The sequence below is a fragment of the Ornithodoros turicata genome, chromosome 5, assembly GCF_037126465.1.
Source record: "Ornithodoros turicata isolate Travis chromosome 5, ASM3712646v1, whole genome shotgun sequence".
NCBI lineage: Eukaryota > Metazoa > Arthropoda > Arachnida > Ixodida > Argasidae > Ornithodoros > Ornithodoros turicata.
Window position 1 is genome coordinate 59,010,272 of NC_088205.1, and position 21,077 is coordinate 59,031,348.

General features: G+C 44.3%; 2 protein-coding genes across 3 annotated transcripts in view; one reads left to right on the forward strand and one right to left on the reverse strand.

Moving 5' to 3' along the window:
* The window catches only part of LOC135394520 (rab proteins geranylgeranyltransferase component A 1-like), a 216,146-nt gene that overhangs the window by 18,490 nt on the left and 176,579 nt on the right, over positions 1 to 21,077 (forward strand). The window contains exons 15-17 of one of the 2 annotated variants that reach the window (XM_064625298.1): positions 1,460 to 1,555; positions 1,665 to 1,816; positions 2,989 to 3,253. In XM_064625298.1, coding sequence (XP_064481368.1) covers positions 1,460 to 1,555; positions 1,665 to 1,816; positions 2,989 to 3,231 — 491 coding nt within the window. In that variant the 3' untranslated portion in view covers positions 3,232 to 3,253. Of the gene's footprint in view, positions 1 to 1,459; positions 1,556 to 1,664; positions 1,817 to 2,988; positions 3,306 to 21,077 lie in introns of those variants that run through there. The other variant, XM_064625297.1, reaches the window with a different exon arrangement.
* The window catches only part of LOC135394523 (multidrug resistance-associated protein 1-like), an 81,810-nt gene continuing 64,003 nt past the window's right edge, over positions 3,271 to 21,077 (reverse strand). The window contains exons 25-31 of the mRNA XM_064625302.1: positions 20,791 to 20,917; positions 17,528 to 17,629; positions 17,312 to 17,458; positions 16,067 to 16,225; positions 7,635 to 7,801; positions 5,576 to 5,770; positions 3,271 to 3,490 (exon numbers count right to left, since the gene is read on the reverse strand). Of these exons, the coding sequence (XP_064481372.1) occupies positions 3,379 to 3,490; positions 5,576 to 5,770; positions 7,635 to 7,801; positions 16,067 to 16,225; positions 17,312 to 17,458; positions 17,528 to 17,629; positions 20,791 to 20,917 (1,009 nt within the window). The 3' untranslated portion in view covers positions 3,271 to 3,378. The remainder of the gene's footprint in view (positions 3,491 to 5,575; positions 5,771 to 7,634; positions 7,802 to 16,066; positions 16,226 to 17,311; positions 17,459 to 17,527; positions 17,630 to 20,790; positions 20,918 to 21,077) is intronic.

A 21,077-nucleotide genomic window follows, 5' to 3' on the forward strand; every position in this document is an offset into this window, starting at 1 on the left:
CATGAAATACACATACTATTGGATATGATGCACGAGATTCAACTAGGCAGCCTCGGTAGCTCAGTCGTCAGCACTGTGCCGACTTACTGATTCTGACCGCATGTTTGGCACTGACTGACGACAGTGGCGGTGCATAGTAAATACAGTGCAATCTTGTTAATTCTAACTCGAGGGGGACTGAATATTTGTTCGAATAAAGCAGAGTTTGAACTAAAGGGAGCCGCTCTAACTGAGGGCTTGATGCGTTGGCAGCGCATGCTAGATATGTCATAGACGCTTCATGGCTCGGTAGGTCTTGCCACAGGTTCGCGGTCACGCGATGGTGGTGGAAATATAAGAGGCAGTTTCTTTCTAGAATGTTCATTTACAGACAAGCATCAAAACAGCTCAGGCCAGAAAATCACATTATACGCGCTTGCGTTCGTCTCTTAAGCCTTGACTTTATAAAGTCGTTCGCGTTGTTAGGCCCAACCCAATCGTGAACCCCGCAAACATGAATATCGCCTACCCAGTTTGAGAAAATGTAAATTGCTGCCTTTTTCCTGGCTGTGTAGTCAACAGCAAGGGTCTTGGTACCCTCAATACAGCGAGGCTTGCTTGCTTTGCCGCCGCAGAGTAAGCGACATCGTTCTGCGCCGGTCGCATTTGCGCACACCGACCGCGATTTGTTCCGTACTCCTCTTTCCTTTGGCAGAAGTATCGCTTTTATGAAAAATTGACTTATAAGTAATAAGTAAACTTAGCATTTAATAACTAAAGGGGTCCCTGACACACCCGTGGCACACCAAGCCGATGGGGGGTCGGGAGTCGGGCGCGGCCCTGCAATCTTGTTCGAATAAAGCGGTGCGCACGTTCATACGTGTGAATTGCCGCGTTAACTGGGCGTTTTTTACCCATTGAAATGCACATGGCTTTGCCGGGACCCGAACGTCAGTTCGAATTAAGAGATTTCGAATTAACAGGATAGCACTGTATACCAGAAAGTGGCGTGCATCAGAGGGTTTCGGAGCATGTTAAAGAACTCCAAGTGGTCGAGTCCCACTCTGCAGCACTTGCATATTGCCATAGAACTTACCCATATTATTATTTTACAAGATTGAACTCAAGCAAATAGTAAGCCATTTGGACTGACCGGTCTTGGCCACAAAATTAGTAAAGTATTATCTGTGCTGCCTTACAATGCACTGTTAATGTGCATACATTTGACGATCTTGAACGTGAACATCTTATAGACACAAATGTTTCTGGTTGGTCGTAACACAAATAGTTACGAAAATAATCTCCAACCAAGGTGCAGGAAGCGGATACCCAACGTTTCAGACCCAGTTAGACTCCTTCCTCAGAGGTGACTGTAGTGGCTGTTGGCAGCAGTGGTCTTGTCATTTTCTGGGTGTAAGAGGGCGAAGCTGAGCAGGGTAGAGGTACTAGTATTACAGTAATTTCTTTTGTGTCAATATAGTTGTGATCCACTTGACGTGTCCCAGTGTGAGCAAAACGGCTGAAGAAGATCTCATGCCTGCTGTGGAACTTTTGTTTGCAAGTGCATCTTGCAAAAGTGAGTAGTTTGTGCCACCATGAAATAAACAAAATTGTAACGACTTTAAATGTATACGTGAGAGCAGTGTGATATTTGAATCTTGTTCAAAAATGCAATGTCTCTCCAGGCGAAGAACAGATCAAACCAAAGGCACTGTACACCTTGTTCTTCAATTGTGAAGACACCACTGGTCAGCGTATCAACCAGAATGCGCCACCTGGCTTGATTATGGTTTCAACACCAGGGCCCCACTTGGACTATGAGCACGCCGTTCAAGAGGTAGGAAATTCCCGCGGGCATGGGTATTTACTTACATAACCGAAACTTTTTTTTTTTTTTGTCAAAAACATACTGGTGTGGAGGGAGTGTTAACTTTTCACGGAAGAAATTGGATCTCACGACGAAATACGCACTTGATTACCATTCTATTCCGAATAATCTTTGGAATGAAGTTCCGGAAACGCTGAAGATTGAGGTCAGCGAAACAATGCTGCTTACTCATGGTCGGCAAAGAAATTTTGAGGGGATCAAGACCCTTGCTGTTACCTACTCAGCCAACAAAAAGGCACCAGTGACAGCCGATATCTTCTCGGATTTTCATGTTCAATGTAACAAATTCTTAATTAATGTCTAATAAACTGGAAAACTTGGATTGCCTTCGCAGTTGGTGATAGAGTTGCGGCTGAAGAAACAAATGCAAAAGTGTTTAACAGATTATATTCAGCCCCGAGGTGTTTTGATGCTTGCCTGTACATAAATGTATTTATGAACATAATGAGTCTCATATTTCTTGCATCACGTGACTGTGAACGTTTGGCAAGACCTAGCGAGCGACAACATGTGTCCGATGCAGCTAGTATGCATTGCCAGCATATCACTCCTTCATTCAGGGCGACACCTCTTTAGTTTGAACTCTGTTTTATTCGGACAAATCTTCAGTCCCCTTCCAGTTTGAATTAGCGGGATTGCAGTGTATGTACCAACATTTGTGCGCCCATGTCAAAGGTACGTTAGTCATGCGAGTAAATATGGCATTTGAGATACCTGACAACAACTTTAAGATGATGAATGGGGAGTTTCATCGCCACAGGCGATACTCTACCCCATTGGTGGTGGTGATGTGGGGAACTAAATACTGAACCCATTCACAATAAGGATCGAAGTCCGATTGTGTCCAGAAAGGTCAAGAGAGCTTTGAGTACAAGAATGTTGCAGCCAGGGACCAAGCAAGCGATACCTGACTGGTGACACTATATCCATTAATGTTTCAGAACAAAAATGTCAATTCACTCAGAGCTTACGTGTATACTTGGAAGTGCGTAAATAATCTAAGCTTTGGTTTGATAAATTACTGCAAGGTACCTCAGTCAGTGGGAAGATGAGAAACGTTGCAACACTCGCCTGCACCACATACAAGTATTTAACGGTAAATTTTTGTCTTTCCCATAAAGGCCAAAGACATCTTTCACACCATGTATCCAAATGAAGAATTCCTGCCTCGAGCCCCTGACCCAGAAGAAATCCTCATCGAGTATGAGAACAACCCAGGTGATCATGAGCCTCCCATTGAAGCTGAAAGTGAGAAGGACCAAGAGAAGAAACACGAAGAGCCAGCAGATAGAGGAGACTATGCAAAATCTTCGAGTTTGGAAGACAGTGCTGCAAATAACAATGCTTCTGGTGACTTTTCGTGACATTCCCAGTTTGTAAAAAAAAAAGACTAAGCTAACGGACATTTTTTTAAAAATAAAGTTTATTTTGTAACCGGTGCAAGTATAAGCTTCTGTACACAAAAAATATTAATCTCAATGCCCGTGTATCTCATGTACAAGTATAAAATGTCACACCAGGCCAGCATCTTTTGCCATCATGTAAAATGATGAGCCTTGGTCTTGCAGGAGTTCTTGTGGTGATCCCTGCTCCAGTATGGCACCAGCAGCCAGCACTACAATCCTTCAAAGAGATCCATGATGGATTACTATTTCATTGGGAAAACATCCCTACTAACGGGCCCCATGTAATGGTCTACACCCATACGCAAAAGAAACTTGCAAGAATACAGCGCTCGTACTGCTGGTCTTTCTTTATAGCGTCCTCGATAAACTTGCTCCGGAATTGCCCCGAAACCACCGTGGTGCGTGGCGCTCTACACTGGCGGTGCCCTGGGCGGAGGCATTATCGAACATGAAACTGCACTGCACTGGTGGATCTGATGGATACTAGCATGCACTACCTAGAGATCTGTGCTCGTTGTGGCTCGTAGGCTGCGCGACCCGTAGCGAGAGGCACCTGGCGAGCGGCACCGATCGAATGCCATGCTGACGATGACTGTCTGCTGCTACTTGCACGGCTACATCTGGCTACTTGCCGCTTCCGCCTTCCTCCGTGCTTCCGGCAATCGCGATGCTTCTTGGGATTGCACTCTGGCGCTCGGCCGATTTTCTCTGTGTGAGTTCGGGGCAACTCAGTGCTGCACTGAACGGGTGCACTCCTTTAATCGAGGACGTTCAGTGCGCACCAGTGCAGTTTATCGAGGATGGCAAGCCGCACCAGGTCGCACCGGGGCGCACCGGTGCAGTTTATCGAGGACGCTATTAGGTTCGTTTGAACCACCCTTGTACAATTGAAAGAGGACATCCATGTCACAAAAGATTTATCTTGCAACAGAGATCATCAAGGAGCATTAAAGTGGTATCTCACATGGCCAAAAACTGCTGTCATCTTGTAAAGCACTATGTGAAAAGCATTCCCACAAAATATTTTTGTCCAAAGTTGTTTCACCGCAGCGCAATTAATTTGCAAAATCTCCTACCCACTCTCTCAAATCACCCACTCTAGTGTGACGTTTGTGGTAGAGAGCCCCCTCATTCGTTGGTAGGAAAAACCGTCTGCTGCGAACATTGCGAGCTGTTTCTTGTTGACTTCTATTCTCTATATGATTTATATCACGTTTTCTAAAAAAGTTTCTGAAAGTTGTGTACCTCTAGACTGCTCCTTTAATGCACCTGTCAGCTGGCTCTAAGTCTCACAGCTAGTGATACAAACTGACTGCATTCTCGAAAGCCATTTACAACTCTACTACAGCAGATGCCCCTTTTTATATGTGGGTTGGATATGGCAATATTTATCTTTTGGGCTGGAATGTTTCATCTTGTTTTGTTTGGGCTTGTATGGCACTTAGCTTTTTTATCACGCTGGCTACACCACACCAGATTCAATGAAGGAGGGCAGTGCTCTTAGGCAAACAGTAGTTCTACAAGCACCAGCCCCTGATTTTAATGTTTCGCTTTGGGTTTTTGGTGTGTGCTTGCTGTGTTTTACAAATCTTTTAATGGTCACTGTGATAGGTAGCATTTCAGGACTGAACCTGCTTTATCTGCTTCTGCATACCTGGTGTACATTTAAAGCCCGACTTTTTAGGGTTATTCCTGACTATGCCAGATATTTACCCCCACCCTCCCTCCCAAATTTAAATAAGAAAAAACAGGGTGTAACCTGGTATTTCCCCAAAAACTGCTCGACCAGGGGGATCCGAAGTCATCACACCTAACACAGAACTTTGCAAACTGTTGTAAATGCTTAAATATGCTCATAAAAACTGACAAAACAGAGGTCATGCTGCCTCTCAGATACATGGACTAAATATTGACACTCTGTGTCTACTTGTGTATGATGTATGCTTATGCCGAGTAAACAGAAAATTTACACCTGATTCAATCCGATTCAACCAGGATTGGGTGTAATCAGGTTCACTTCAACCTGATCATACCTGAACGATCGATGCAAAACATAACCCGATATTTTACCCCCCACCCCCACCCCCCCACTCCCCACCCCACCCCACATGAGCAGCATTTCACTATATTTACTGAAAGAGCCAGACGTTTTCGCATAAAGCCAAGTGTCATCTTAAGTTATTTCCCAGCCAAGGGTAGCAGAACGTAGAATGCTGACCTGTGGCGATAATGGGAAGAAACACTGGAAAGCATCTTTGTATGCACATCCGTATAGTTTTCTGCAAAGTTAGTCAGCACCTACCTATCACAGTCCATAACTGTGTGAAGTCGGTGAGCTATAGTGATGACTGTGGTGTCCTTGAATTGGTTCTGAAGAGTCTCCTTCACCAAATGATCTGTTGCAAGGTCAACACATGCTGTTGCTTCATCCAGGACTAGCACCTTGCTCTTTCTCAACAGTGCTCGTGTCAGGCAAACAAGCTGCCTCTGTCCAGCACTACGCAATACAAAAAAATGATACAGCCGTAAAAGTCAATAATTGCACGTAACACATAGTGCAACTGTTATGGCTTGGCAAAGAGCTCTGACACAGGCCATCCAGTGAGCTGATCTAATGTGAGTGTAAGACAAGTGTCATGAGAGTGGGACAAGGCTCCCGTCCCATTTCATCGCATAATCATTACATTTAAACTACACTATAAGTCTATATTGTCTGAATATAACAAAACACACTAAATCCTGTGACAGACAAGTGCCGGTTAAAAAAAGTTCCCTCAGAAAGTACAGCCGGTGCACAGCCGTAACTGTTTAGAAACAGCCGTGACTGTTTAGAAACAGCTGTAACAGTTATCAAATAGCAAGCACAGCGATACCCATCAACAAATTTCAGCAGGTAAAAAGCGGTCACTTCGGTATGCAACGGCTTTGTGCCCGCTGAATAATATGTGTGCCTCATGAGCCGTGTATTCGTGTGCTTGTTGAATAATACATGTGCCGGCTGAATATGTGTGCCTTCGCTGGAGCGTACAACGTTGCTCCGCGCTCCGCCAGTGAGGAGTGACATGGCACAGCGTATTCTTCCGCAGTGCCTTCCTCCTTGATTTCTCGCCCGTTGTCTGCGCTGCCGCTGCAACCTCGCCTTTCAGAAGGATGACAACCGTGCTTTTGAGTACAGGTTTAAAGTTTGCTTAGCTGTGATGCATCGTACGACGCCTGCGTTTTACTTGTGTTTAACCTTCGAAGTACATTCTGTTGCAGACGGTGGACGCATTGCAAATGGCGGCAGGAAAGGATCGGCTATGTGGGTGAATCGACGATGTACATTACAAGTGAGGCTAATAGTACTTTGTATGGTATTCTTTCGTTATAGGTGACCGTGGGACTGGATCGACTGCAATTACGTGAGTAACAAAATGGTGTACTATTCCAGCATTCACATTGGGACATTACCAGCGTGATATTCACTTAGGTTTCTTTACAGGTTGTTTCCTGTCTCAAAGGTCACACATACGTCTGCAAAATTGCAACTGATTCTCACATTGAAGCGTGTCTGGTGACACTTGTTTGGACAATTGTTCGTCGGCCATTTCGTTTGAGGAACAGTCATGTTCGTCACTAAGGATGACCTTGATTGAGCTTTGCAGTGCCAGCCCGTTCGAAGTTTCGAAGACTGTGTGTTCGATGTTTGGAGGAATGCCTGGTGCATCGGATGGGTTTGTGTGTCCGTGCATCGTACGCTCCATGTTGGCGTGTTGGGATTAGTGGACCGTGTGTGCTTTCCGATGAACTGGATGCAATTTAAAGGTATGTGCACGCCAATAAAATTTAGCGTTTCAAGTTCGATGTCCTTGGTGCATTTTCTTCCTTTATTTTTTTCGAAGCCTGGATGTCATTTTTCTGTTAGGGAACTCGAGAGGCACAATGTGTCTCCCGTATTAGCGGGTGCGAGTAACTCTTCAATATGTTCAGTACACTGTGGCTCCAGGCGTCAGCAGGGGTGTCGTACCACTTGTTTCAGGGGGCACAGAGCACCTGCAGCTTTCGCAGGCACTGCGGGCCTCTTGAAGTCATCTGGCACATTTTTTGAAAAATGTGCCAGTTGATCAGACGGCACCTATCCGTCGCTGGGTTTAGAGTGTACAGCAACCAATGGGAAACTATGACAATTACCACAAGTAAAAACATAGAAATCTGAAGTAGCTGACTGGTACTTTGTAGGGCAATTGAAAACAGACGATTTTGGCAAAGAAACTTTCAGGTGCCTCGCAAGGGGGCACTCTTTCAGATGAAAATGATGCATTTGTAAAATATGATAGCCATAGAAACAAATAAATGTGAGGTTATAATCTACTTAAGCTGACCTTAGGTTGTCTCCACCTTCCGTAATCTCGTACTCCAAGCCCGCTTCCTGCTCCGCCACAAAATCTTTGAGGTGACTCTGTTCCAGCGCTGTCCACAGTTCTTCATCCGTGTTTTCTTCACATGGATCCAAATTCCACCTGAGGGTCCCCGCAAATAAGACTGGGTCCTACGAGTTGTGTTCATGGCATAAAGCACATAGTGAGCAGCTGCACTAATTTCAGTGGGAATATCCCATTTCAATATTCATGTCTACAGTTTGTGGGTCATGGAACTGTATGCCAAAGAAAGCCCTGCTCACGCTCACGAAAAATCTCAAGTAAGTTCCTTCACTTCGACAGCTGGCCGGCGGCTTCATTCTGACACTTTGCCACTATTGTACTCGCAGTAAGGTTACTATTTGTAAGCAGGGTCTTGGAAACTGTATGTGAACCTTGAGGACTTGTACGTGTGATTTGAAAATCACAAGTCAAGGCTGCTCAGCACAGTTTTAAACCTAATGAACTTAAAAGTCCTGATGCACTGTCAATGCAAGATTGCCGAGTGAGTATGATCATTTTGGAAAAGGTTACCTAAACTATGTTCCTCTAGTTGAGGAAATTTCACTAAACATTGACACAGTAGACATTGAAACAGTAGACAAGGGCTATGAGAGCCCTATATTCGGACCTCTATAGTCGGGATTCGGGTCATAGTCGTCTTTTGGGATGGTGTCAACCCAATTTCAAAAGCGCCCTGCATTGTGAACAGCCAGAACAACTGTACTTCAAAGGTGCCAGAAAAATTATGTTACATGCCAGCTAAACATTTCAATTATAAATAATATCGTATAAAAATAAGTGAATGAGCAATCATTATATGTTGATAAGATGCATACTGGGTCATTCCACGCCAAGTGATCCAGCGATGCTGCTCGACCCCCGCCGATTTTTACAAAAAAAATCAGAGTTCATTGTGGTGGTAGACGTACCCCAAATCCAAAATATTAGCCTCAAATAGCGACGCCTTCCGGCGCTAGGGGGCTCTGAATTTCACGCTTGGAGCAAAAACCATGCCCCCTCTGGAAGTGTGTTGTGAGCATTCTACAGCACCGAAGAAATCCAAAATTTAAACGTGTTTACTAGAAGGATAATGTCACCAACTGACCTCTCAACCAACTGACTGAAGTCTCAATAGTGTACCGCAAAATTTGGGATTTGTGGGATCCTGGGAAACACTTCAAAATTTGCCCAACTTTAACATTTTTTTATAAAAATAGCAACAGCATCTACCAAACCGAAATTTTGCAGGTGTGAAGCCCCTCAGGAGTAGTCTATAACAAAAAAGTATTAACCCTTTTCTCAACGATCGAGGTGTTGTAAAAAATTCGTAAATTCTCAGAAATTCTTAAAAAGTTCACATTTCAGGGTTAAAATTTTCAATGGCGATAACAAGCTAGAAATATGCGCTTCACATAGAACTGTAGAAGAACTCCTCATTTATGCGTGGAGAAAAAATCAGGAAGGTTTCTATTTTTATAAACTGAAGAAAAAAATTTTTTTTTGGCGATATACTCGCGACGTAGGCTTTGCAGCGCGGTCACCCAGTATAAGCGCATGCTGATCCTGCTGGCCTAAAAAAAAAACCTTCAGGTAAAACACAAATTCTAACAAACGGAATGCTGGAAGTTGTTCTACAAGTGGAGTGAGTCAACATTGAAAAGGCAATTTCCCTATTTCGGTAGAGCTCTTTCGACCACCTCAATGTCGCGGCTGCACACAGTTCACTGAAGCTACCGAACACCCATACGCTCAAATGCATAAAAGAATGAGCACTTGTGAGGATATGTCTCACAGGCATTCTGGAAGCAGACTCTGTGTGGAGTATCTGGTATTCGACCCAAGCCGGGTGACTCATCTTCACACGCTTCCGCACAGCCGGTTCAAGGCTCTCGCTTCGCTTCATGTTCACTGCCTTGTTTATCTTTCCTGGCAGGCTTGGTCGGAAGGCAGTCCGAACTTGGTACATATACAATCTCTTATGGCAACAGTTCGACTCTGTCTTTGTTCCTTTTTTGTTCCTTTTTGGAACTCAGCACATTCTGCACAGGAGTGTCCTATGTTAGCTGCAGTTTTAAGAGACAGTTCAATTTCGACTGACTTGCACATTTGTAATTTGTGTTGCTGGATTGTTAAACCACTTCTTTCAGTGGTGGTCGTTGTTGCACTATCGGACACCTCGGCGGCGGCTAGATCCAGCAAAGGACCTCCACAGCGGTGAGTGTTGAATCGCTCTCCTTCTTTTACCGTAGCTTGTATTACTGCTTGTTGTTTCACGGGAAACAACGAATTAGAGTAACATATTCCATTCTCTGGCTTTTCTCTCCCTCCCATTTGATCGCGACTGGTATTCCGTATGAAAGTTCCTCTACGGGATTACAGCGTATATTACAGTATATTTTTAACGAAATTCAGGTATAGCACATATGGCGATAGATATTTTTGCTCCTAAAATTGACCTGTAGTGTATCATAACTCACTCTCCATATATCATTTGATTTTGTTCCTTCCTGGTGGCACAGTGACCCCATTTTCTTCCATGACATTTTCTTGAAATCATGCATGTCATTTTTGTAAAATCTTTTTTCTTGTCTATGTTTTCAGGCATGACGCTAATGATCCTCCGCCGTGTAGCTTTGGGCCGCTGCACTGCCATAAGTGCACATGGTAAAATCCGCTGGATTACTGCGGGTCCTGCGATTTCAGCCGTGCCGCTCAGCACATCCATGCCTTCGGTCTAGGCACGACAGAAAATGCGTACTGGCACGATAGCCAGGCTACTATATCGTTGTTTATTTTCATGATGTCGACAGACAGGACAAAGACCTATAGGGCAAGGCTTATAGATGATATCAGACCCACTAACACATGACAACTCAGCAGTGCACGTTTTTCAAGGGCAACTCCTACAACGCTTCACCATGGACAGTCCTCACATTGAGTATTTTACAGATGGTGCAGCGTCATAGTAGAGAAACAAAAAAAAAATGTATATGACTTTTGATTTGGATCGGATGTATTTTCAAGTTTTAAACGCAATATTTTGTGCATAACTTTAATCTATGTCTTGTTCTTACTCACCTGCCCCGTTGTATTTATTATTATTGTTGTTTATTTTTCAAAAGAACCAGAAGAGATAAAAATATGCGCACTCTCAGAACAAAAAGATGGGGGTAATGTCGGTATTGGCTCGTCGTTCTTAGCCACACCGAGTGTCATCGTCACGACTATAGGGTGAGGGGTGATGATTGATTGATTGATTGATTGATTGATTTTATTTATTTAAAGTGCACACAAACAGCCGTGGCCTTTAGTGTGGTGCACGAAACACAATACATACTCTATATACAACAGGGAACTACACATGTATAATGCTGGCTAATTAAAGATTCCGGGATAACTAAATTAAGAGAAAGATTTGCTATCGAAATGTCGCACGATCAGAACCATAGTCATTATACACTTTCAGTAACCGAGACAAAGGAGAAGCAACGTCTGAATGACTAATGTAGAACAAATTTCGTGCCCTTGTCCTTGATGTACACAGAAAATTAACGGATGATAACAACGTGGGACAGTCGATTTCACCGTTAATTACTTTTTCCAAAAATCGCAAATCAATACATCGTCTTCGACACGACAATAACGGAAGTCCTATATAATAAAGAATGCGCTCATAGTCATAGTATAACCTCCTACCAATATATCTGTCATAAACAGTAGTAACCAGCTTACGTTGTACACGTTCAATTTGGTCTGACTGCGTTTTAGTCAAACGGTTCCAAACAATGCTGCAATGTTCGAGTCTGCTCCTGACATGGCTCCACTAACAAGCACCGAAGGCCAGAGAAGCCACGAGTAAATCGCGTTATAACACCCAGAGACCTGACAGCATTGTTCACAATGGTGTTCACATGTGGGCCGAAGGAAAGGGCGCTGTCCACTATGACGCCAAGGTCACGAACAGAGGGCACACGCTCGATATCAATGTTTTCGACAACATAAGAAAAATGCGTGGGCTTTTTCTTTTTGCTTATCGTCAACACCTTCGTCTTGGCAGGGTTAAGTAACAAAAAATTATTTTCACACCAGTTATTTACTGAATCAACATCCCGCTCGAGTAGCTCACAGTCATCCACTGTGGAAATAACCCGATACAGTTTAACATCGTCAGCATACTGTAGCACCTCCGAGTGTTGAACGACCAAGGACAAATCATTCACAAATATTAAGAAGAATAAAGGGCCGAGATTAGAGCCCTGCGGAACCTCAGAAAGATATGAGCCCCCCCCTTTGATATGAGCTTCTTGGTATTTTTTGTACGACATCACACGGGAAGGGTCCCTGTGATGGTGTTGGGGGAACGTTGAAGAGGCTCGCAGCAAAATATTCAAAAACCATTCAAACCCAAAACCATTCAAAAACCAAATCTTGACGCCTCATGACCTACGTGACCATAAACGAAATTGAAACCGCGCTTTAACTATCGGGCGGATGATATCCCAACGGATGTACTTATTTCTGAAATGAAGGAAGGAGAGGCGCATAAAGGTACTGAAGGTGTACGAGGTCGAAACTTATAGACTTACTTTATGCAGCATGGCGGCAAGCACCAAAAGGGAAAAAGGGAAATCAGTAGTCAAGCGAACTTGAACTGTCCTTTGGGGCTGGTCAAAAGAGCTCTTATATATGTAAAATATTGACTTATTTTACTTTCAGAAAAGTTTCCGGCATTCCTTTTGCTAAAATTTGAGTTTCACCTCAAGGTTTTTGAGGCAAGCAGGATCAGCATGCGCTTATACTCGGTGGCCGCGCTGCAAAGCGTATGTCGCGAGTATACTGACGAAAAAAATTATTTCTTCAGTTTATCGAAAAAAACCTTCCTGATTTTTTCTCCACGCATAAATGAGGAGTTCTTCTACAGTTCTATGTGAAACGCATATTTCTAGCTTGTTATCGCCATTGAAAATTTTAACCCTGAAATGTGAACTTTTTAAGAATTTCTGAGAATTTACGAATTTTTTACAACACCTAGATCATTGAGAAAAGGGTTAATACTTTTTTGTTATAGGCTACTCCTGAGGGGCTTCACACCTGCAAAATTTCGGTTTGGTAGATGCTGTTGCTATTTTTATAAAAAATGTTAAAGTTGGACAAATTTTGAAGTGTTTCCCAGGATCCCACAAATCCCAAATTTTGCGGTAGACTATTGAGACTCGGTCAGTTAGTGATATTGTCCTTCTAGTAAACACGGTTAAATTTTGGATTTCTTTGGTGCTGTAGAACGCTCACAACACGTTTCCAGAAGGGGCACGGTTTTTGCTTCAAGCACGCAATTCAGAGTCCCCTAGCGCCGGAACGCGTCGCCATTTGAGGCTAATATTTTGGATTTGGGATACCACCACAATAAACTCTGACTTTTTTCGTAAAAATCGGCGGGGGTTGAGCAGCATCGCTGGATCACTTGGCGTGGAATGACCCAGTACGCATCTTATCAACATATAATGATCGCTCATTCACTTATTATTACACGATAGTATTATTTATAATTGAAATGTTTAGCTGGCATGGAACATAATCTTTCTGGGACCTCTGAAGTGCAGTTGTTCTGGCTGTTCACAATGCAGGGCGCTTTTGAAATTGGGTTGACACCATCCCAAAAGACGACTATGACCCGAATCCCAACTATAGAGCTCCGAGTATAGGGCTCTCATAGCCCTTGTCTACTGTTCCAGCAGCATCGCTGGATCACTTGGCGTGGAATGACCCTACTAATTAGTTGAACGCATTTACTTACAGTGAAGCTTGGAAAAAATGGAATGGAAGTGTTGACCTTTAAATTATACAATACAAGCCACTGTGCAAGCAATTTTACATTTTCACTATTCAATGACATACAATTAACACTTATTTTTCAAGAATTGTGTGAACAATCAAAATTAACTTGATGGTACACTTGGCATTTCACTTCACCCTATGTACAGCCATGGACAACGACGGCCGAACGTCTTGCATCACAAGCACAGTAAGCACATTTTGTCTCTTGAGGCAACGTTCTACTTATAGCAACAGTGTCGCATGATACTGTACCCTATCTTGTATTTTTCTGAATTGATCTAAACGTGAAACAATCGTTAAATTCACAATGTAGTTACGAGGTGTGCCTCTTTTACAACATGGTGCAAAGAGAAAGGGAGACCTGGACACTTCAGACAGCGCTTGCTTTGATGCATGCTACGATAATTTGTGCACAGTGGAATCTCGCTAAACGGAAATCGCTTAAACGGAATTTCCGTTTAAATGGAACAAAAGTCTCGGATTTGGTTGGTTTTGGATCTTTCCAATGTATTTTTTCTTCCATTAATCGGAACAAAAATTTCTGAACCTCCGGGTAAACGGAACCAAATACGGCACCAACTGGACAGTTTTCCAAGTCCTCTCCAGCTTTTCCAGCGCGATCACCACGCGCATCATCAGTTTCCGGTGTTGGTTTCCGGTCGCGTACAGCGCCGCCGCCATGCACGCGGTTACATGACACACCCATCGTCGGGAGTTCGTGGTTTCAGTTTCCATCCTGCATTCGTTCGTGATGGCTACGTCTAAACGCCCACACCAGCCCCTACCTCTGGCCAAGCAGATCGATATCATCAACGATTTCGAGAGCGGTGGATTTTCAAAGACTGCACTAGCAATGAAGTATGGAGTTCCGAAGAGTACCTTGACTCAGATCATCCAGGAAAAGGAGAAGCTGCGCGACGCATTCAGCAATTCCAGATTTGCACCCCAGCGGAAGAGGCTACGACTGGCCAACCACGAGGAACTGGAAAAGTGCTTGGTGTTGTGGATCCGGAGGGCCGGAAGCGAAAATCTTCCTTTAAGCGGGCCCCTCATTCGTGCCAAGGCGGAAGAATTTGTTCTGCAGCTTGGTATTGAGAACTTTTCCTGTAGTGAAGGATGGTTGTCCAGATTCAAGGAGCACAACGGACTCATCTTTCGTACTGTGTGTGGCGAAAGTTCCGTCGGTGACGCCGCAGCATGCAAGATCTCGCGGGCGCGACGACTCCCCGAGATCCTGCGTCAGTTCAGTCCGGACAACATTTATAACATCGACGAGACAGCACTCTTTTTCAAGCTTCTGCCAACGAAGACGATATCCTTCAGGGTGAGCAATGCACTGGCGGGAAACTAAGTAAGGAAAGATTGACAGTTCTCGTGGGCGCGAATATGAGCGGAACTGACAAGCTGAAGCTACTGGTTGTTGGCAAGTCGAAGCGTCCACGTTGCTTCAAGAACGTCAACACCTTGCTCGTCGCATATGACGCCAACTCAAAAGCTTGGATGAAACAGGCAATGTTTACCAAGTGGATTCACAGTGAAGATGCAAGATTTTCTCGGCAGAAAAGGAAGGTTCTATTCCTTGTGGACAATTGCCCTGGACATGGAGTGGTGGAGGGTCTGAAGTCCATCAAGCTGGAGTTCCTGCCCGCCAACACCACGTCGCTGTTCCAACCCATGGACCAGGGCATTATCAAAGCCCTCAAGGTGCGGTTCCGAAAGACACTCCTCCAAATGATGCTCCTATGTATGGACACAGGAAAGGAGTACAAGGTGGATGTACTCCATGCTATCTACATCCTTGATGATGCCTGGAGACAGATAGCAACTTCGACAATTGCAAACTGCTTCAGACACACAGGATTTGCTCCAGCAATGACAAATCCAGTTTGCGAAGAAGTGTTTGATGAGGAGGACGACGACGATATTCGGGAGCAGGAACTAGTGCAAGAACTTTCATCGAGAGGCGTGACCTTTGACATGGAAGAATATGTTGGCGTCGATGAAAACGCTTCAACGTGTCCAGAGAACACTGTAGAAAGCATGGTGGCTGAGGTGACCAATGATGACAGCGACGAGGAAACAGAGCTACCAGAGGATGAGGCACCAGAACAGGTTGTGACCCTGCACCAAGCGGAAGCAGCTCTTAAAGCTCTGAAAACCTTTTTTGAGCAGCAACAGGGATCTGAAGAGTTTTTGCGCAGACTTTCGGACATGGATCGTGCCATAAAAAAAAAAGCAGTTCCAGCAACTGTCACAGGCAAAACTGGATATTTTCTTTCCTCCTAGATAAGCTACGTGCCAATAAAGCTGTACTAGTAGATGTATGATGACACTAATTTGACTGTCAACATTTTCACTTTTCCACACAACATTTACCTTTGCTGGCTACCCTAATAACATTCCCCGCCTTTGGGCGTCTGGCACCAGTTGGGGGAAGCATCTGTTACAACCAAAATATGTTCTCCCGGTAAATGGAACTCCTGATAAACGTAACAGATTTCACTGGTCCCTTCGAGTTCCGTTTAAAGAGATTCCACTGAAATAATTCTTTCACATACCTGAGGTATTATGGTCATCTTTGAACGAAGGTCATGCAGTCCAATTTCGCTTATATCAACATTATCAACGGATATACGCCCTGATGTAGCTTCAATAATCCTGAAGAGAGACAGTGCAAATGTCGACTTTCCTGCTCCTGTCCTCCCCACCAAACCAATCTGGGAAGAGAAAAAGAAGACTTTAAAGGGGCATGGAAATGACTAGGAACATATATTTTTTTACGTATATAGGTACATATATTTTATTATGACTAGGAACATATATTTTATTATGACTAGGAACATATATTTATTTATTATGGGACTGTTTTCAAAACAGTCCCATATCTTTCTCATGACTGATTTTCTGGAAAGCGTGTTGCACATTTTGTCTACAGACTCCGGTCTACAGGTCCTCCTCTTGTGTGCATGTCATCCTTATTCATGTGATCACTACACCAACAACACACGTGTCTTAGACTACACGTACGTTTGAGTATCAGAAATACTGAGATGTCGCCCTCAACTTCAAATGAGGATGTCGATGATGTTACTGTGATAGATGTGATTAGTACAGGTAAAGACGCAAAGCCATCGACAATCAAGACTAACATGGCATTGCTGTTTGACGCTTCAGAAGCATTAGCGTCAGCATCGTCTTCAACACTGGCAACATAATGAAAGATGAAAGGTAAAAACGACGGCAGCGATGAGGTTGCCGTTGCACCCCTGTCCACAGTTGCAATTGTTGCTGTGGTGGCTACACTGATGAAGTACAAGGACAACACTACACTCGCTGAAATTCACTGAGGTAAGTTGTTGCACGTTCTCGCTGCAAAGCAGACACATCAGTTCTTACATGTAGATACTTTTTTCGAGTCACTTTGAATGTTCCGAGTGAAGGCTTTCGAAATGAAGTGGATTTATGCCATTCGCTAAAAGCTCGGACTGTTCTCGTGGCTTCTAGTACCTGTAGCCTGTAAACTTGGTCGGCGCCTGTATAATGTCATATAAGATATGATAAATATGTGATCAATATTGAAATAATAGGGATTGTTGGTAGCGGAGCATCATACATCTAGTCGTGAGATCGTCCACGTCTTAGAGCCTTCCTAGTAATGATGAACATGTACCAACAAGCTCAAATCGCTGTGATGATAGGAAACTCTTGTGCACGTGCGCTAGAAATTATTCACAATTAAAAACTGCAGACAGCAGTGCTATACAAACACAAATGTTGTCAGTCACATCATTTTGTCTACCCACCTTCTGTCCGCTGCAAGCAGCAAAGTTTATAGCTCGTAGAACGGGTTCCAAATCCTTGCGGTAGGAGATGCTAAAGTTGAGATACTCGACAGCACCTAGGCTTGGCCAGTCATCTGGAGGTCGCGTTTCATCTATAGTCCAGGGGGCCTACAATTTTTTTAGATATTTCACCCTGTGGAACCATTCAGCTAGTATGCATTGAGATGAGTGAATTACCTCTTCAGGAAGCTTAAGATATTCTTTGATTCTCTCCACAGAAACAAGGCTGGTCTCTAAAAGGGCAGCGAGCCGAAAGGTCCATGACAAGCCATCAGATACCTGGGGCAGCATTAAATACGGTTAGCCCTGACAGAACTCAAGTAACAACAATTGTACAAGAAGAGATCTCATTTTCCATTGCAGCGAAATAGCCCTCCTCCAGAAGGAAAGACCAGTCCACCATGACAATCCAAATGTCACCGTAATACAGTGCAATCCCGCTAATTCAATCTTGAAGCGGACTGAAGAGTTGTTTGAAAATATCGGATGTCATACATGCCGTTTTATTAGCTGTGTGCTCAATGGGTGTGTTAAGTACATGCACCAACGCATTTGCTCGAGCACACAGAGCGCCACACTCCGGAGCAGCAACTCAACTATGAAACGAATGTGGACAGAACTCCACGCTTCGCTTGCATCACGTGGCTGTCTACCGCCAACCAAGCGTCCCAGCGAAGGAGTTAGTCATTCCAGAAGTCACGTTTCATGATCTGTGCACCGTACTCCAAAAAAAGCTTAGGAGTGCGAGGATTTTGCTCGAGCACACTCCGAATGGCGCACTCTGTGATATGCTCCGCCCGTTAAGCGCATGGAGCACACACTCCCATGCTCCGAAGCACCTACTTAACGCATCCAATGGGAAGAGTCTTGGGCCGTATTCCCAACGATCCCCGAGTGTCCCCTATGTATGCGGGAGACCTGAGGGTCGATGATTTCGTTTCTCGAAGCACCCGCATCCGTAAGGGGTGCTCTAAAGGGTGGCGCAAGCTCCCTGTACGCTCGCACAGGGACGCTCGCCCCAGAACAAACATGGAGGACCTGTGAGATTTCATAGATCCTGTCGAGCGATTCAAGCGCTACCATCATGGTGTTGTTCGTGTGCTGTCAGTGCGACAAATTCGGAACTGGGAAGACCCTCTTGAGCGGTACGATGACTTTCAAGTCAAAGCAGGATACCATTTGCGAAGTCTTCTGTGCATGAACTCTACCGACAACTTGACGTCAGGAAGAGCATGGCATATGGCTCCCCTCATCCAGCAATTGTTACTTGACCTGTGCTATTCTGCAGCGGGCTTGTTTCAAGTCGTTCATGGTGCTTAAGTTGTTTGAGTGTCATGCGAGAGATGCAAGCATTTTCCATATAACACCTGATGCTGTGAACATACACAAAAACAAGCCAGAAGTGCCTTTTTAGTGCAAATCATATCCGAAGTACGCAACACTTTTGCAACTTGTACAATTTTTGCTTACCTATATATTCAGTAGACGCAGGTTCAGATGTGGCATCACCTGCAATGCCCTCTCCGATATTCGATTGGGGGAGAAGCTTGCCACCCTGCCGGCGATGCCCCGCCAGAATTGCACATCTGCCAATTTCTCCTTCTTTGCTTTGGCTTTTATGTTCTCTAAAAGCTCTTTAATTACATTACGGTCCTTTCAGACGCTATTACCTGGGCATTAACCTGGGCGCCTAGGCTTTCACGCCGAGCAATGTGCTTTCAGATTTTTTGTTTTCAATGACACCTTTTACTTTTTACTAGTTCTAGTAGCCTCTCCTGCTCCTCTGCACTGTATTGTGCACGTGGACCCATCGAAACACAGCTCTTGATATGAAGTTTGCAAACGAAACGCAAGCAGAACAGGCAAAACGTAAGTAGCAGACGACAGCTGTCGTAAAAGAAATGAGGCGCAGTCCTGTGCATGAACTTCTGCTTCATTCTAGAAAGAATCTGTGCCGAATCCGCTTCGAGCCCCCCCGACGTCAGCCCTTGGCCGGGGGCATGCGTGTTTACGTTTCAGAAACAAACAAATTGATTGAAATGAGAAACGAAATGTTCTCCCTCAGGGCACCCATAACCAAAGGACCCTTGAGGGCAGGGTGTCGAACCGAAACGTTTTTCATTCCGATTACATCGTAAACGATCCAGTACTGGTTGTGCTCCAGAGCAAAAAACTAACGGTTCGTACCTGTTTTTAACCGGTTCCGCTTCTGCTGGGAATATTCATCCCCACAAAAAAAATCAATGTTACAAAATGTAAACCCGTTTATTCCGCATACATGGTATTTAATATTAATAGACAGCTGTGAAATTGGTAGCTCCTGGTTCCTGTAGGTTACTGTCTGTTCAAATGGGCTTTCCCCTTTCTTGAAGCACATGCTACAAACGGACTTGTTTGTCGTGATGTCATACGTAAAGTACTTTCTTGCTGGATTGGAGCGATCGCGTCCCATCCGAGTGTCTGTTGCTACTGTCTAGCGAGCAAGCACCACCGCACAAGTAGGACGCAAATCGAGGAACACCTTCACTCACAAACGCGCTCGATGGCTCCGTTTTATTTTCTTCGTGTCCTGTCCACAAAAGACATTACCGATAAAAAAGCCGTTAGGCAGCCCCCTTGGGTCGCTGTTTAGTTGAGGAGAGTTTGCGGGGATCAAATTAAAACGAACACTATGGCACATTGCTAGAGAGTCACATGTACCTCTGAGTCTGTGTGCGTGCGCAAACGATAAACCATTACAAAAGGAGCCTAAGGGTCATAGTATACCGACATACATTCCACCGTAACCGTAACCCTCGTATAGTATCCATGACATGACTTCAGAGCACACAACGTCTGTTTCATTCGCCTATCCGTAGTCCAAACCAGCGAAGTTGTTTCCTGGACCGAAAACCGTTAAATATATTTTTCGGTTTCCCTCCTGAGCGAAAAAAATGTATACGGTTTCGATTCCGTTCCGGTTCGCACCAAAATAGCGTGTTTTTTTTTGGTTTTCGGTTCCGGTTTTCGGTTCGCTCCGACACCCTGCTTGAGGGTGAAGTTACGGGAACTTTTGGGAATCCGGCCCTTGATCCCCATAGGAAAACAAGGATTGACCACAAACAAGCAGTATATATGCCAATCGCATTTGCACGCATCATAAGGAGATTCCTTTATTGCGCCTCTTTTGTCTGGCAGAAGTATCACCTTTATAGGTAATGGTGTTATGAGTACATGTGCCTCTGACATGCACACACCATCAGCCAGCCAATCTCATTCAAATACACGACTTTAAAAGGGCCCGAGCAGCAGTTTGAATTCACAGAATTGCACTGTACTTAGCTACCTGAACAAATGAATGTGTCTGAAATACTCTAAGGGCACCACTGAAGTACCAACAATGCACAAAAAGATCATATACACCACACCCCAAAAATGTTGAAAGTGGAATGAGGACATACCTGCAATGTGTATGACAATGCCAAACCAACTATGCCTGGGCTAAGGCTTTCTCGGCCCATGACAGTCAATAGTGAAGCGCCAAGTGAGACAATAAGGGAAATTGAAGAAGAAACCACCATTCTCCAGCTGTGTTAAGAATTAAAGGAAAAGCTTATAGGTTCACTGCATATGAAGGATAAACATAGCGACAGTTCCTGGTTGTCATTTGTTACTTACCCATGTTTGCTTTCATCACTGACCTCTTTTTTTTTTTTTTTTTTTTTTTTTTCGGGAACAACGGGAGATT